The 16,718-nt window shown below is 61.6% G+C and overlaps 1 protein-coding gene across 4 annotated transcripts; it reads left to right on the top strand.

Moving 5' to 3' along the window:
* The first annotated feature begins 1,275 nt into the window (after positions 1–1,275).
* Positions 1,276–10,097, top strand: ZNF444 (zinc finger protein 444). Of its 4 annotated transcripts, XM_060399178.1 has the most exons (5): positions 1,915–3,124; positions 3,571–3,753; positions 5,624–5,960; positions 8,184–8,268; positions 9,071–10,097. In XM_060399178.1, exons 2-5 carry the CDS (start codon positions 3,728–3,730, stop codon positions 9,649–9,651), a joined length of 1,029 nt encoding a protein of 342 aa, XP_060255161.1. In that variant the 5' UTR covers positions 1,915–3,124; positions 3,571–3,727; the 3' UTR covers positions 9,652–10,097. The 4 variants fall into 4 exon arrangements, with proteins under 4 accessions (XP_027834700.1, XP_060255161.1, XP_060255160.1 ...); XM_027978899.3 differs by lacking the exons at positions 1,915–3,124; positions 3,571–3,753 and adding an exon at positions 1,276–1,313; XM_060399177.1 differs by having other exon boundaries at positions 1,915–3,753.
* Positions 10,098–16,718: the final 6,621 nt, after the last annotated feature.

Here is a 16,718-nt window from a genome sequence, read left to right on the forward strand (position 1 = left end):
GCAGAAAACGGGCGAAAGCAAGTTTCTTTGTCAGGGGGGAAGGGCGAAACAGTCTCCTCTGTCCACCTCAAGGTCTGAAATGCCTCTTTAAAAACTCCAACTGGAGACGTCGAGTGGGCAATCGGAAGTGAGTGGGAACAAAGGTCAGCAGGAGACTCCGGTGTGGCTGGAACCCACTGGGCAAGAGGGGAGCGGTGGGCCAAGGTCCGTGAGGCCACAGTGAGGAGGGTGGTTTTCACCCCGCTCTCTTCTGACTCAGCCACTGACCACTTGTGAAACCAGGGGGAAAGTGTCCGTCTGGTGAACGCTGGTTCCGCGCCAGCCACTGTCTCACCCCGTCTGCGCACCAGCCCCGGAGGCGGAGGCGGAGGTGGGGGCGAGGGGCGTGTCCGCCTCACCTTCCCGAGGACACGAGGTGTGGCCCCGGGCGATGACTGAGCCCGGGGTCCGCGCGGCTCCCGGCCGGCCTCGGTCTTGCGCCCGTCTGTGCATCTCCTTCCCGGGTCTGAGATGGGGAGGCTGCGGCCCGGACCCCGGAGGCCAGTCGAGACCTTGCAGACAGCCCCCTCCCCGACTCAAAGGCGAGGAGGCAATTGAAGTCTAGGACCCGCGGACCAGGCTCACACGGCAGAGCAGGGCGCCCTGGCCAGGCCCGCCGCGGCCGCGTGGCCAACTCGAACCCAGCTGCGTCCGCACGGGGCGGGGAGGGAGGGTGACGCGCGGCCCGTTGTCAAGGAGACGCAGCGCGCAGCGCTGATTGGCGCGGAGCTCCGGCTCGGCGCCTCCTCCCCGCCGACGGATTTCTGGGCTGCAGGGGCCCCGTTTCCGGACCGGCCGCTCCGGTTTCCACGGCAACGCCGCCCTGGCTCCTCCTCCCTCGGCCCCTTCGGCGCGCCTGCGCCTGCCCGGGGTCGGGTGGTGGGGGGGTGCCTGCGCGCGGGCCCGGGCGAGGACCCGTGTGTGTGTTTTGTGGGAAATGTAGTCCAAAACCTGGCGGCGCCTCGGTGCATCTTGGGAAATGTAGTTCTGGAGCCGGCGGCGCCTTCCGGGGCCGGGCAAGGGGGGGGAGGTTGCCGAGGCGAGAGCCAATGAGAGGCCGCCTTTGCCGCGGTGCTCCCTGGGAGATGTTGTTCTGGGTGAGGGCGGCGGGGTTGTTGCCGGGGGCGAAGCGGCCGCGGGGCGTCTGGGAGCGTTGGGGGGAGGGGGATAGGCACGTTTGGCGCAAAGCCTGCCGGGGCATGGAGTCCTGGTGAGCGCTGTGCGCATGCGCGAGGTGCCGAGGGGGCTTGGGGGGCCTCACCCGGGAGAGTGAGGTGAGCGAGGGGGGCAAGGAGGGAGGCGTCGGAGGGGCCCGGCGGGATGAGCTTCGGGGAGGGGGCCGGCGGGAGGTCCGAGGAGGGAGGAACGGCGGAGGTGGGGGAGGGATGAAAAGGGGGCCGGGGGCTGGGAGCGCGAACGGGGGTGGGAGCGTCGGGACGGGGGAGGGGTGCGGGCCCCGGGGGCGGAGAACGGCGGGGCGGGGGGAGGGGGAGGGGAAGCAAGAGGGAGGGGGGCGGAGAACGGCGGGGCGGGGAGAGTCGGAGGGGGAGGGGAGGGAGGGGGGCGGGGGTGAGGGTCCTGGGGCCGAGGAGAGTCGAGAGGGAGGGGGAGGGGCGGGGGAGGGGGCGGAGAACGCCCGGGGGCGGGGAGAGTTGAAGACGGCGGGGCGAGGAGGGGGAGGGTCGGAAGGGGGAGGGGTGGGGAGGGGCGGAAGGGGGAGGGGTGGGGAGGGGCGGAAGGGGGAGGGGGTGCGGCTCCCGGGGGCGGAGAACGCCGCGGCGGGGTGGGGAGAGTTGGAAGAGGAGAGGGGCTGGGTGGGGGAAGGTCGGAGGGGGGAGGGGGAGGGCACTGGCGGGGGCGGGGGCTGGGCCCTGCCTGGGAGTCTGGGGGCGCCGGCGGGGACGGACCGGGTCGGAGAGGTTTGCGGAAAGGGGCTCCGGGGAGGGGGCGGGCCCGGCGCGGGCGGGGTGCGGGCGGCCCTCCGGCGCGCGAGTCTCTGCAAGCTGGGCGGCACTTAGGCGGAGCTGCGCCTTCCCCGGGCCGGGGTCAGCTGCCCTCCTCCTTTCTCTCCTGCGTGGGGACGCGTGCCCCCCTCTCCCCCCGACAGCCTGACTGGTGGGCGCGCCGCGCTGCAGGGCTGTGTTTGCTCTCCCGGTCGTCTGCGGCGGCCCTGCCGCCCGCCTCCTGTTTCCTCTTCCAGCCCCTGCTCCCGCGGGTGCGTGGGTGCAGCGCCGGCGCTTTTGTTGGAAGCGGTGTCCCCGGCACCGCACGGAGTGACGGGAGTGGGCAGGGCGGAGGCTGGTGGAAGGCTGTCTTGGCGCCCCCGCGCGCGCCCCGCAGCATTTTTGTTTTCCGTTCGTCTTGACTTCTGAGACGTCTAGGTTGGTCCAACTTTCCCCATTTTGTAGCCCCGGGGACGGAAGATTCTGAGCGTAAAAGGTGGCGCGCCATGTCCTAGGACGACTCGCGGGGAAGGTGGCCCTTTGGTCTGAGTAAATATTGGTCCAGTGGACCGGTGGCTCCCCAGCAGGGCCCACTGTACCCTTGCCCTCGCCGCCGGGGAGTCGTGGACGTTTCCGGGACACATTTTGGTTGTCACAGTTGGGGAGACACTGGTGGCATCTGGGTGAAAGAGGCTGCGAAACTCTGGCCAGGTCAAAAGTGGCGGTCAGGCAGGCACGCTCCATCCAGCGCCTTCTCAGTTATTTTTTCCGTCTTTTTTTAAACGTTTGTTTTGTTTTGTAACTATTTTTTAATAATTTTTTTCAATTGAAGCATAATTGCTTTATAATATTATGTTGGTTTCTGCCATACATCAACGTACATCAGCCATAGGCATGCATATGTCCCCTGCCTCTGGAACCTCCCTCCCCCTTTTTTGCATTTTTTTAAAAACTTAATTTATGGAAGTTTAGTTGATTCACAGTGTTCCATGTCTGCTGTCCAGCAACGTGATTCAGTTATGCACTGCTGCAGCCTTGTCTCATGCTCTTTTCCATGTTGGTCCACCGCAGGATTGATGCTGGACCGCATGGCGATGGACTGGGATCCTGTGCTGCGCAGTAGAGCCTTGTTACTCTGTCCTGTGTGTACCAGTTTGTGTCTGCTGATCCCCGTCTCCCACTCTGTCCCTCTGCTGCTCCCCTTGCAGCCTCGCTTTAAGGCCAGCATGAGTTCGGTCCCTGCCACTTACTAGCTGGCTGATCAAGCCAGCTTAAGTCTGAGAGGATCCTCCCTGCACAGCAGATGCGCACAGCTGTGCACCAGTAAAACTTTAATTTAAAAACAGGCTGTGGGCCAGTGGTCTCCAAGGTTTTAAGCTCAGGACCCCTTTATATCTTAAACAATTTTTGAAGACGCAACCCAAAGCACTTGTTCACATCTCTGTGTCATCTCAGAAGGGAAGGCTGAGAAAATCTCATAATAGCAATTAATGCATTTAGAAATAGCGGTAGTTGATTTTTCCACATGTTAACACAAATAGCACTTTTTTTCCTCTCTCTTTTTTTTTTCTTTTTTATTGGAGTGCAGTTGACTTAGGGCCTCCCTGGTGGCCCAGCTGGTAAAGAATCTGCCTGCAACGCGGGAGGCCTGGGTTCGATCCCTGCCTTGGGAAGATCCCCTGGAGAAGGGAACGGCTGCCCACTCCAGTGTTCTGGCCTGGAAAACTCCATGGACTGTACAGTCCATGCGGTGGCAAAGAGTCGGACACGAGTGAGCGACTCACTTTCATAGCTGATTTAAGGGGCCTCCCAAGTGGCACTAGTGGTAAAGAACCCACCTGCCAGTGCAGGAAACCTGGGAGATGTGGGTTCAGTCCCGGGTGGGGGCGATCCCGGAGGAGGAACTAGCAACCCCCTCCAGTCTTCTTGCTGGAGAAGTCCGCGGACAGAGGAGCCTGGCAGGCTACAGCCCATGGGGTCCGGAAGAGTCGGCACGACTGAAGCAGCTTAACACGCACGCACGGATAGTTGGTTTACAATAGTGTGTTTCTGCTGTAGAGCAGTGAGTCAGTGACACGCGCACACATCCGCTCTTCTATAGATTCTGTTCGTGTCCGGTTCCCGGCGCTGTTCACTAGCTCCGCATCAGTTCTCTGTTCTGTATGCGGTAGTGTGTATGTGCTAATCCTAATCTCCCAGTTTTTCCCATGCCCCATAACGGGTTTTAAATGAATAACCGTGTCTTCCCAACGAAAAGTTGGAAGCATGGCATCACTTGTCTTTGCACATCTCTGTGACCCGAACAGCTGGGTTCCCACGGCCGCCTCTGCTCTCTGCTGAGGCCCGGGGTGGGGTGGGGGGGGGGGTGGGGGGCCTACCACATGCTCGGGAGAGAAGGTGGGGAAGGGACTGGTAACTCGGTCAGGAAGCGTGTTCTCACCTCGAGGTAGCCCCGAAGGAACTCCAGGGCCCCTGGACTGTTTGAGGACCGTGGTTCCAGGCAGGGTTTATTTGGGGGCTGCGTCCTTCTCTGTTGGGGTGGAGCCGTTCTGGTCCCTGCAGGGTCCCCCGCAGTGTCCCCACCTCCGCTGGCTAGATGCCAGCTGTGCCGCTCCCAGCACCCCCATCTGGCCATCAGAAATGTCCCCAGACCATTCAAGATCACCCCACCCTGGAGCCCTGCTCTGTGTCTTCAGTCCTCAGGACCGAGGCCCCTGCCTGCCTGTGTCCCCCACTCTGGGAAAGGGATGAGGAAGCGGGGTGGCACAGGGCTCCCTGGGTGGGAACACTGCAGTGGGTTGCCATTTTCTACCCAGGGATCGCACCCGGGGCTCCTGCGTCTCCTGCGTTGGCAGGCAGCTGCTTGACCCCTGAGCTGCCTGGGAACGCAGTCCAGCGACTCCACTGGGAGGGTGGAGGGCCTTACAGCCAGTCCCCAGCCTCTCCCAGCTCCCAGACTGTGCCTGGGGGCCCTGTGAGTGTCGAGGCCTGACCACTGCAGACCAGACGGCTTCAACCACAGACACTTGCTCCTTGTGGCTGGGAAGGCGGGGATCCGGCCGGGATCAGGAAAGGTGGACGGGTGTGGGGAGAGCCTCTCCCCCGCCTGCGAACCCTGCCTTCCCTTCCCGCTGTGTCCCCCCAGGTCGGGGGCAGAGCTGTCCTGTCCTGTGAAGACAGCCACACCCTGCGCCCCAGCACGACCTCCCTTCACCCCTACATCCTCCTCGAAGCCCCGGCCCCACGTACAGTCATGTTGGGGCCGGAGGGTCCACATGTGCCCCAGGGGTGGAGGGGGATGCTCGTGTCCACCCTGGTTAGTGAGGGAGAGGCGGGGCGCGGAGCACTGGGGCGCCGGCAGCCTCCGCCTCCGGGGTGTAGCATCGGGTGCGACCACCAGCATAGGAGGTGCTGATGACAAGGCCCGGGTGCCTGGGCACCAGCGGCCTCCGTGCGCGCGGCCTCGCTGGGTCCTTGCGGGGAGGACGCAGGAGTGGGGGAGAGTGGGGACGGGCCCACAAGCGGCGGGCGAGCCCTTCATCTCGGGGGGCGGGGGGAAACTGAGGCACGGGATGGGGCGGCCAGCCCTCCCATGTGGGGCCCCCGCCGGAGGGCGCTCTGACCGCGGCCGCTCCCCGCAGGCGCCGTGACCCCGCCGCCGGCCCCATGGAGGCGCTGGGCCTGGGCCCCGTGAAGCAGGAGCGAGGCGCCGCCGAGGGCCTGACCGCCGACTCGCCGTGGCACCGCTTCCGCCACTTCCACCTGGGCGATGCCCCGGGGCCCCGCGAGGCTCTGGGGCTGCTGCGCGCGCTCTGCCGGGCCTGGCTGCGGCCCGAGGTGCGCACCAAGGAGCAGATGCTGGAGCTGCTGGTGCTCGAGCAGTTCCTGAGCGCGCTGCCCACCGAGGTGCAGGCCTGGGTGTGCAGCCGCCGGCCGCAGAGCGGCGAGGAGGCCGTGGCGCTGCTGGAGGAGCTGTGGGTGAGCCTGGGGTCCGCCCTCCGCCTGCCCCCGGGTCCCAGGTCCCCCTCCTCTCCCACGCTCGCCCCCTCCCCCCCTCCCCCCTGGGTCCCTCCTCTTCCCTCCCCCATGCTCACCCCTGTCCCCTCCCCTGTCCCTTCCCTCCTTACCCCATTCCTACCCACCCCCGCCCTCCTCCTGCTCCCTTACGCTCCCTCCCCCCCCCCGCCCTGGGTCCCTCCTCTCCTCCCCCTGCTCACCCCTGTCCCCTCCCCTGTCCCTTCCCTCCTTACCCCATTCCTACCCACCCCCGCCCTCCTCCTGCTCCCTTACGCTCCCTCCCCCCCCCCCCCCCCCCCCCCCGCCCTGGGTCCCTCCTCCCCCTCCCGCACGCTCACTTCTCCCCCCTCCGCCCTGGGTCCCTTCTCTCCCTCCCCCCTGCCCGGGGACCCCCTGCCCTCCTCTGCCCTGGGTCCCTCCTCCCCCTCCCCCATGCTCACCTCTCCCCCCTCCGCCCTGGGTCCCTTCTCTCCCTCCCCCATGCCCACCCCCTGCCCCCCTCCACCCTGGGTCCCTCCTCCCTCACCCCCGTCCTTCCTCCCTCTCCCCTCACGCTCACCCCTGTCCCCTCCCCTGTCCCTTCCCTCCTTACCCCCATCCCTCCTCCCCCACCCCCTGCCCCCGGGTCCTCCCTCCCCTCCCCTTCCCCCCATGCTTGCCCCCTGCCCCCAGCCCCCCACCAAGCTCCCCATAGAGACACCCTCAACAGGCTCCACGAACCCTGAGGCCCATGGTATGGTGGCAGTGGGGGGAAGAGTCAGGCCTGCCTTGGCGGTAAGGGACGGTGGGTGCACAGACAACCTTGAGCAAACTTCAAGAGCCGGTCAAGGACAGAGGAGCCTACCGGGCTGCAGACCAAGGGGTCGCAGAGAGTCGGACACGACTAACACTGCCCCAGGCCCACCCTTCTGATGACTGATTCAAGTTCAGGGCCCCTGGACCACCCTGAGGACTGACCCTGCCCTGCCCACAGCTGTGGTTGGTCCTAGCCGAAGGACATGGGTTAACTGCTGAGGAGAGGTGGCAGGGAGAGGCCGGGAGGCTCTTCCCGGGACCCAGGGGGCAGCGCCAGCCCTGGGCGACAGCTTGTGGCGGGGCACACGGAGGAGCGCCAGCTGGAGTGCTCCCGAGCTTCCTGCCTGGAGGTGCGGCGCGCTTCAGCCGCATGTGGGCGCTTGCCCGCACGGGCCGGAGCCTGCGCCGTAAGTTAGGTCCTCAGCGCCCGGCGTGGCCTCAGGACCCAGTCTGGCGGGACCAGCCGGCCCAGCGTTCCCTGCCCAGCAGACGGGGGCAGAGGGCAGGCCTCCTGGGGCAGCCGGGTCCTGCTGCGCCCAGAGGCTCAGCCCCGCAGCCTCGGGGCTGTAGTGTGACTGGCCTCCCGCGCACTTGAAAGTTGTCCTGGGGCCAGTTTCTCCCTGCCGCAGAGCTGTCCGTGGGATTCTCCAGGCGAGAATACTGCTGTGGGTGGCCATTTCCTACTCCCGAGGATCTTCCCGACCCAGTGATGGAACCCACGAATCCTGCATTGGTGGGCACATTCTTGCCCACTGAGCCACCTGGGAAGGCAGTCCAGTGAGTGACTCCACCAGGAGGCCCATGAGGCCTTTCCAGGAGAAACGACTCCACGCAGACTCCTCGAGGAGCCGCGACCAGAGCGTAAAGGAGCCAGAAGTTGTGGGTCTGAGGCTGTCTCTCAACCATGGGCCTCTGGCTGTGCCACACTGCTCAGAGCCGTCCACGGGACAGCTGGGGAAAGCTGCTTAATTTGGTCCTGGGTTGAAAACGGCCTCTGTGTTTTCCTTCTGGATTTTGGCTTGGAGCTGGCACAGGGCATCGAGGCTAGAAGCCGGGTTAAAGCGGCTCCATCAGTGGTCTGCCTGTCGGGTAGCAAACCGCCCGAAGCGCAGTGGCCCAGAGCAGTAAGCGCTCCTGGTCTCCGCCGGCCCCGTGGGTCGGGAGTGAGGGGCGCCCGCCCGGGCCCCTCAGGAGGCTGCCGGGGGCTGGAGGACTCGCTGCCGAGGTGCTTGGTGGGAGGTCTCAGGCCTCGCCATGTGGGCCTCCACGAGCCTGTCCATGGAGGACCCCAGCCCGGCGGCCGCTGCCCTCAGAGCCCGCGGCAGGACCCGGAGGGCGGGCGGCGGGGCTCCAGCTTCTCAGCTGGACACGTGGGGTCTCTGGTTCCAGGGACCAGCGACGAGGGCGCCTCAGGATGCGACCGGAGGCTCCGGGGTCGGCGTGGGAGAGGAAGCTGGTGGGGCGACACCCTCAGGTGAGCAGCCCCTCCTTCCGCACCACGCTCCCCACTTGTCCGTCACTCACGCGTTCAATGGACCAACCCTCTTGTGCCGGACCCCGCCCTGGAGGGCTGGCACACGGGGCCGGGGGTCAGACAGGACGGGAGCGCCTGCAGTGCTGACCTCCGGTGGCGGCCTCGAGACCCTGGCATCACCAGCCTTTCCCTGCAGCAGGAGGCCCGGCACAGAAGAGACTAACCCACCCGGGATGGGCGCCTGCTGAGCCAGGGTTGTGTCCCGGCAGCCTGACCCCGGCTTTGCACCCTGGTTCTCACCAGGCGCCTCCTTGGCAGCCTCTGTCCATCCCCTCACAGCTTGTCTTTCCCCACCTGCCGGCCCATCCATCCTTCCCCCAGCCCCCTCCCCATCCATCAACCAGTCCTTCCATCCACCCATGAACCAGTCTCTCCACCTCCCCATCCACGAACCATCCTCTCCCCTCATCCGTGAACTGGTCTTTCCACCGCCCCCTCCCCCATCCCTGAGCCAGCTGGTCCAGCCTCCATCAACCAGTCCGTCCACCCCCCCATCCAGGAGCCATCCTGTCTCCCCATCCTTGAACCAGCCTTTCTAGTGCCCCACCCGTCAACCAGCCCGTCCACCCACCCAGCTTATGCAGCCCCAGTGCCCGTTCATCCCCCTGCCCATCCACCCAGGCCGTGACCACCTGCCCTCCGTCCCTGCACCTGTTGGTTCAGGCCCCATCCATGAACTATCCTGGCCCCAGCATCCATGAGCCAGTCCATGGCCGTCCTGATTTTGCGCTTTTACCTGTAGGAGATGCGGCCCCCAGGACTGAGGAACCGGCGACGGCAGACGCCCAGGCCGCGCGCCCCTACAAGCAGGAGCCGGGCAGCCCCCCGCCGGCGCCGCCAGCCCCGCCTGCGCCCGGCCTGCCCACCTTCCCGGCGGCCCCGGGCACCACGTCCTGCCCCGACTGCGGCAAGGCCTCGCTGAAGCCTGCGCACCTGCTGCGCCACCGGCAGAGCCACTCGGGCGAGAAGCCGCACGCCTGCCCCGAGTGCGGCAAGGCCTTCCGGCGCAAGGAGCACCTGCGGCGCCACCGCGGCACGCACCCTGGCGGCCCGGGCCCGGCTCTGCGCCCGCTGCCCGCGCGTGAGAAGCCGCACGCCTGCTGCGAGTGCGGCAAGACCTTCTACTGGCGCGAGCACTTGGTGCGCCACCGCAAGACGCACTCGGGCGCCCGGCCCTTCGCCTGCTGGCAGTGCGGCAAGGGCTTCGGGCGCCGCGAGCACGTGCTCCGCCACCAGCGCACCCACGGGCGCGCGGCCGGCGCGGGCGGCGCGGCCCCGGGCCCCGAGGGCGCTGCGCCCTTCCCGCCCTGGCCCCTGGGGTAGCTCCGGCCGCGCGCCCGGCGCCTCTGCCCTGGCTCCGCACCCCGGTGCCTGAGCCCTGTCGCGTGATGCCCCGAACTTCACTCTCTGGGTCAGCCCCCGCCCCGCCCTCGTCCTCGCAGTCTCTGCGTTGCGAGGACGCCTCTGCAGCCCTCCCCACCCGGAGCCCAGTCGAGGACCTGGGCAGGGGCGGGGTCCCGGGCTGGAGGAGTCTGCAGGGAGGGGACTGCGTCTCGTCCCGCCCGGGGAGACCGCCCCTTGCCGCTCCCAGGACGGTGGATAGCGGCACGGCTCCGACAGGATGACCAGGTTCCAGCAGGGGTATCCGAGCTGTGGGTCCTTGCGCTGCGACCGGCCTGTCAGGCAGGCCCGAGGAGGACAGGTGCCGGAGACCGCCGCTGACCAGCGTCTGGAGAGTGTTAATAAAGCCGCTGACGAGTTGTGCAGCCGCTGGCGCCTGCGTTCTGTCCAAGCTGTCGTCGGGGAGGGGCATGGTGGGCGCCACCGGGGCCCCTCCCGGCTGGCAGGGCCCGGGGAGTTGGCACAGCCCGGGGAGTTGGCACAGCCCTGGGCCCGGTCCCTTGTCCTTGAGCCTAGAGACTCGATGAGCCTTTGAGAGGTGACAGGGTGAGTTCCCCTGGGCTCCCGCGCGTCCAGTGCCCGAGCCTGGCCGGGCTTCTGCTGGCAGAACCCCACTCGGTCATGGCCCTCGTTTCGCTCTGCTAGCCCCTGGAGCAGCAAGACCCAGGCCACGGGGCCCTGCCATGTGGCTGCGAGGGGGTCTGGGAAGGCGACTAGCTGGACCCCGCAGGTGTTTGCAGCCGGATCCGGGCCCCACCTTCCGAAACCATTAACACCTGGTGGAGGCGGGGCCTCCAGGTGGTCTCCAGGGTGCCTAGGGCAAGCGCTCAGGCCTCAGCGTCCACCTTGTGGGACGGGGCTGATAACGCTCCCGGAAGGGGCCGGCCCTGGAGATGAAGGTAGAGGCCTGCCCTTCTGGCCCGCAGAGCAGTGACCCTCACAGGCGGTCTCTGGCCGCGCCTCCTTCCGCACCCCGGGGTCCGTATGGCTACACCTGGCAGAGGAAGTTGGCTCGGAGAGGCCACGTCTGCAGCCAGACCGGCGAGGGGACCAGAGGAGGGGAGGTGGGGGTGTCTCCCCCGAAACTGGGGTCTGAGGACGGGGCTCTGCCAATACCGTGCCAAGTGCCAGCCCCCAGGCCCCGCTTTCAAGCACTCAAAGCCGTCACGTCCTTGAATCGTCAGAACCCAAGGAGACAAGCGCTGTGGTCACCCCACCACACAGATGGGGGAACCGAGGCATCAGAGGGGTGTGTGGCCGCGCCGCGGTCGGGGTCTGAAGCTGGCGGCCGGGGGTGCAGGCGGGCGGAGGACCCCAGGTTCGTGGTGTGGCAGCAGCATCCGGAGGCTCGCGTCCTGTCGCCTAGGCGACCCACGCGGACTGCGGTGCTGGCCCCGCGCAGCGGCACCTGTGTAGCGCGGTGCACACGCCCGCCGGCTCTGATGTCTACTCAAGGAAGAGGGGGAGGTACCTGCACACCGTCCAGGCAAACCCCGGAAAGGAGGTGAGAATCCGCTGCGCAGCCTGATAACATCATGCCGCAGTGTAGACGAACAAGACATCCAACCCCGGGCTCCTCTACCTCCTTGCAAGTGAAACTGAGTCGGGCCAACAGCTGTTACGGAGAGGGCTTGGTTCACCACTCCTGCCAAGTCAGAGGTTAACCTGAGCACAGCTAGTTAGGTGTGGGACCAAGTTTATTCTGTCTGGTGGAGGAGGGCACCCAGACGTGGAGGGCCACCGTCCGGGTGGGGCATGGACCAGCTTTGAGGAGGCACGTTTCTTCAGCACCCTGCTCCACCAGCCACACGGCCTTGGTCCTTCCAATCCTCACAACAAGCTGTGCGTCCTGGGGGTCTGCGGTAAAGGAGCCCAGAACATCCTCGACCCAGCTTTGACATCTATGGGTATGAGAGCCTTTGTTTGCTGGGTGTGTGTGTTCTTTCTTTTACATTTTTTAAGTTATGAAAGCATGATAACGCGTTTACAGGAGACTTGGAAAATACAGAACGAGGTTACGTGTAGTTCCACTTGCTGTTCAGCTGCTCAGTCGTGTCCAACCCTTTGTGACCCCATGGACTGCAGCACGCCAGGCTCCCCTGTCCTGCACCAGCTCCTCAGAGCTTGCTCAAACTCACGTCCATTGAGATGGCGATGCCGTCCGACTATCTCATCCTCTGTTGCCCTCTTCTTTTGCTTTCAATCTTTCCCAGCATCAGGGTCTTTTTCCGTGAAACGTCCCACTGTATATTACCATTATTTTTTAAGTAGGTAAATTAATATTTTCATATGGAGCTTCAACATCAAACTCAAAAATTAATGGAATGAATAGACTGAGAAATAGAAGGATATGGTAGCCCTGAAAAGCACTGTGAAGCAATTCAACATAATCAAGATTGAATCAGCTTTCACACAACAGCAGGATACAAATTCTATTCAAATTCCCACAGAGTGTAAACCAGGAAACACTGGAACATATCCAGGGACATAAATCATGTTGCAAAAATTTCTTGATCTAAAGGTATTGAAATCAGAGTCTGTTCTCATCACTGTGGAATTATGTTAGAAGTCAATACCAAAAGACGTTCAAGAACAACCCACATATTTTCAAGTGCAACGTAACATTTACCAAGAGAGGTCTTTGACTTAGCAGCTGAAAGCCTCAACGAAGCTAGAAAACTGAAAACACACAGAGGGTGATTACAGAGAAGAAAGCATTTAGAATATGAGAGGTATGAGATTTTAAAAAATCAATAATTACAGCTTTATACTGAATACTGCCTGAAGCCAGAGGCAGTGAACTAGAGGTACTCACAGAATCGCAACTTTCTCTTTAACACATTGTTAGCATTGGGTGGGGGGAGCCGGCAGCTGGGAGAAAGAAATGTCACCAGATCTATAGTATGACCCCACTCCACTCAGAAAATGACACAGCAGACTTTGAAAGAGTCCATAAAAGAACTAAAACAAACAAAAGCCAGGTACAAGCAGGTCATCAGTAAGGAGACAAAGTCCGCAGACCTGCAGTTTCCCACAGTTGCACAGTCGGCCAGCGAGACACGAGGGTGTCTCCCAGCTGCCCCTCCCTGAGTCAGGGCGACGACAGAATGCTGACCCCCAAGTCCCCTCTTTCCTGGGTGTGAGATGGTGAACGCGGGAAGGGGGAAGTGGGGAGTGTTGGACCCACACTGGGTGATTTCTGGGCAGGAAAGGGAGAAGGGGTCTCAATCAACCCCGATCCCCAACCCCAACAATCACACACCTGTGTCCTTTAGAGGCTTTATTGTGGTCCCTGGATCTTGGTCCGGGATGAGGAAAGAGGGACCAAGGGAGACACTGGAGCATTCAGCACAGTGGACAGGGGTGTTTGCTCGAAGCTGAGCCGCAGGGAAGAAGGCTGCCTGGCACCCCGCACCCCGGAAGTCTCTGCTCACCTCCCTTCTCAGGCGGAAAGAGAAGGGAAGCTTCGTGGAGACTGTATGCCGCACGAGGACCTCCTGTTCGCGGCTCCACTGTACGCGTTGTTGCTGTGCAGCTGCTCCGTCCTGTCCAACTCTTTGCAAATCCAGGACTGTAGCCCCCAGGCTCCTCTGTCCATGGGATTCTCCAGGCAAGAAGACGGGAGTGGGGGGCCATTTCCTTCTCCAGGGGATCTTCCGGACCCAGGGATCAAACCAGGGATCGAACCCATGTCCCTACATCTCCTACATTAGCAAGGGGGGTTCTTCACCACTAGGGCCACCTGGGAGGCCCTTTATTGTGTGTCTGTGCAGAGAATTCTCTTGATAAGACTGAAAAGACAAATACGGCTCTAAAATTTTAAATCTTAGCAGACTTTTACGAATGCTGAGTCGCTGGACCGCACAGCACACGAATATGGGATTTTAGAAACTGCCCAACTCAAAAGAAGTAACACGTGAAGAATATGATTTGAAAAGTTACAGGCACCCTATGTTCATAGCAGCATGGAGGCAACCTAAGTGTCCATCAGCAGGAATGGATAAGGATGATGTGGGCCACACATGCGATGGAAGGCCACTCAGCCACGGGAAAGAGCGCAGTCCTGCCACTGGCAGGAGCACGGATGCAGCTGGAGACCATCAAGCTGAGTGGGTTAAGTCAGGCGGGGAGAAACACCGAACCCACGTGATATGACTTCTATGTAAAATCTAAGCTACGACACAAAGGAACCCATCTTTGGAACAGAAGGAGAATCATGGACCTCGAGCACAAGCTGGTGGTTTTGAGGGGGAGGGGGCTGGGGGAGGGCTGAAGTGGGAGGGTGGGGTTAGCAGACATAAGCTTTTATGTGGAGGATGGATATACAGCAAGGCCCTACTGAATAGTGCAGGGAACTATGATAAGCCTATGATAAACCGTACTGCAAGAGGACTTTTAGAGCATTGTGCGTATATATATACACGAAGAGCTGACTCACTGGAAAAGCCCCTGATGCTGGGAAAGATTGGGGGCAGGAGGAGAAGGCGGCGACAGAGGACGAGATGGTTGGATGGCATCACCGACTCAATGGACCTGAGTTTGAGCAAGTTCCAGGAGTTGGTGACGGGCAGGGAGGCCTGGCTGAAGTTCACGAGGTCGCAAAGAATCGGACACAACTTGGCGGCTGCACAGCGATGCATGTGGGAATAACTGAGTTATCTTGCTGCACAGCCCAAACGAACCCAGCATTCTAAGCCACCTATAGTTCAGTAAAAAAAGGTTGAAAAAAATGTCCGCACCTTCTTGCCCACTCACCCGTTAAAGGCTAGGCCATGCTGTCCCTTGAACTCTGCATCCCGGCTGCTGTCGTGCCCACCTTTGCAGGCTCCAGGATGGATCAGCACGAACCACCCCCCCCCCCCGCCTGACGTCACTCCACTTGAGGCCCCGGCGTGAAGGCACCCTCAACAGCAGCGATGCTTTTCACAGGCTGCTCTCAACCTCCTGACCCCTCCTGGACTCCACTGCATTCTGACTCACCAGCTTCTCACAGAAATGTGCTCGAGGGAGTCAGCTCAGAAATGACGCTTCCTGACCGCGGGTTCCTCTCCCCCTGTCTCTCGGACATCTTGCCCCTTCTGATAACACGATTGTCAGCCTCAGCTACCCATGCCTGTTTTAAAATTCCACCAATGGTCTCCCTTCCCATTCAATAATTCCATTAGGTCTTTCTCACTAAACTTCTCTCAAAATAGGTGACTCTCCCAGGTGGAGTGGGGACCTTCCTATAGTAAGGTAATCTGGAAACATATACTAAAAACCTAGGAACGGAGACTTCCCTGGTCGTCCAGTGGTTAAGACTTCGAGCTTCCAACACAGAGGGCTCGGGTTTGATCCCTGGTCTGGGAACTGAGATTGAAGTAGGGGATAGAAGGGCCCTTGGCCCAGGCAGCTGCTATTTGCCAAATTGAGCAAAACTGAAGTTTATGTCTTCAGCCAGACAAGAACCAGGCCTGTTTCCCTTCCTCTATTGATATGGAGGGAATAACTAATGGGGGAATTAGCTGGAGCAAAAACAGAAATGAGTGAACAGACGTGGGCACACGAGAGGCCTGCAAGAGTTAAACAATCTTGCTTCTTCTTTGCCTGTTGCTAGCAAATATGGGCTTCCCAGGTGGCTCAGTGGGTAAAGAATCTGCCTGCAATGCAGGAGAGCCAGGTTCGACCCCTAGGTCAGGCAGGAAGATCCCCTGCAGAAGGGGATGGCAACCAGCTCCAGTGTTCTTGCCCGGAAAACGCCATGGACAGAGGGGCCTGGCGGGCTACAGTCCATGGGGTTGCAAAGAGTTTAACAGGATTGAACGGCTAAGAACACGCTCACACGCACATTCTCCCTGATCCTTGGTGTCTTTCTCTCTTTCTACGACTGTTTTTTCCTTCCCTCCATGCATCTGTGCAGACATCTAGCTACGTAGCTACCTAGCCGTATCTCCTGTGAGATATAACAGCTATGTCTCCTTTGAGTATTCCCTAAGTAGCAGTTGTTGTTGTTCAGTCGCTAAGTCGTGTCTGACTCTTTGCGACCCGACCCCATGGACTGTAGCCCGCCAGGCTCCTCTGTCCAGGGGATTCTCCAGGCAAGAAGACTGGAGTGGGTTGCCATGCCCTCCTCCAGGGGATCTTCCCAACCTAAGGATCAAACCCACGTCTCCTGTGTCTCGTGCACTGAGGTGGGTCCTTAACCGTCTGAGCCATCGGGGAAGTCTCGCCTATTACCTGTCTATTATCTGCCGTCTCTCTCAGCTGTATATCATCTCTCAGTTAACCTTTATCTATCTATCAGCCATCCACCTACCAACCTACCCACCCGTCCACGCCATCTTCAGCTCCCTGTGCTTTCTCAGTAGGCTAACGCAGGGGACAGCAGACGGAGATTTCAGCAGTTCCTCCCGCTCCCTGCTGCGATTTTCTTTCCTCGGTCTTTCAATTTACACCTTCATCCTAATGGAGACACTTACATATACTATTTGTTGGGAGCAGGCTAAATCCTCGTCCATCACTTCCTCAAGTACTTGATAGGAACCAAATGGAGTGGATGAACAGTTCCTTTGGATGTTCATAAGTGTTCCCAGCAGAAGTAAAAGTGTGCGTGCGTGTGTGTGTGTGGAGGGTGGGCGGCGGGGCGGAAGTCTCTCCCTGAAGTTTTTGTGTTTTTTCCCCCAGGTGCTTAGGCTGAGAGAGATCAATATACCAACATGGCATCCTTAGGGGGTTGGCATATCCTGCCACCCCCGGGATGAAAGCATTGAGGGCCAGTCGCTGTCGCTAACCTTGGCCTTATAAGCCCCTTCCCCCAACTCATAAAAATTTAGCTGTGACTGTGGGGGCGGGAGCTGTAATCTCTGAGGAAGCCTTGGCGGAGGTCTGAGTCAGCCAGCCTAACTCAGGGTGTTTCCTGACTTCACCCGCCATCTCTTCCTTGACCCCGTGGTGGTTCACGGTGGGCTGGCTAATCGCCACACGTTGGTGAACTTCCCGGTTTCCCCCTG

Source organism: Ovis aries, chromosome 14 (genome assembly GCF_016772045.2).
Source record: "Ovis aries strain OAR_USU_Benz2616 breed Rambouillet chromosome 14, ARS-UI_Ramb_v3.0, whole genome shotgun sequence".
NCBI classification, from domain to species: Eukaryota; Metazoa; Chordata; class Mammalia; order Artiodactyla; family Bovidae; genus Ovis; species Ovis aries.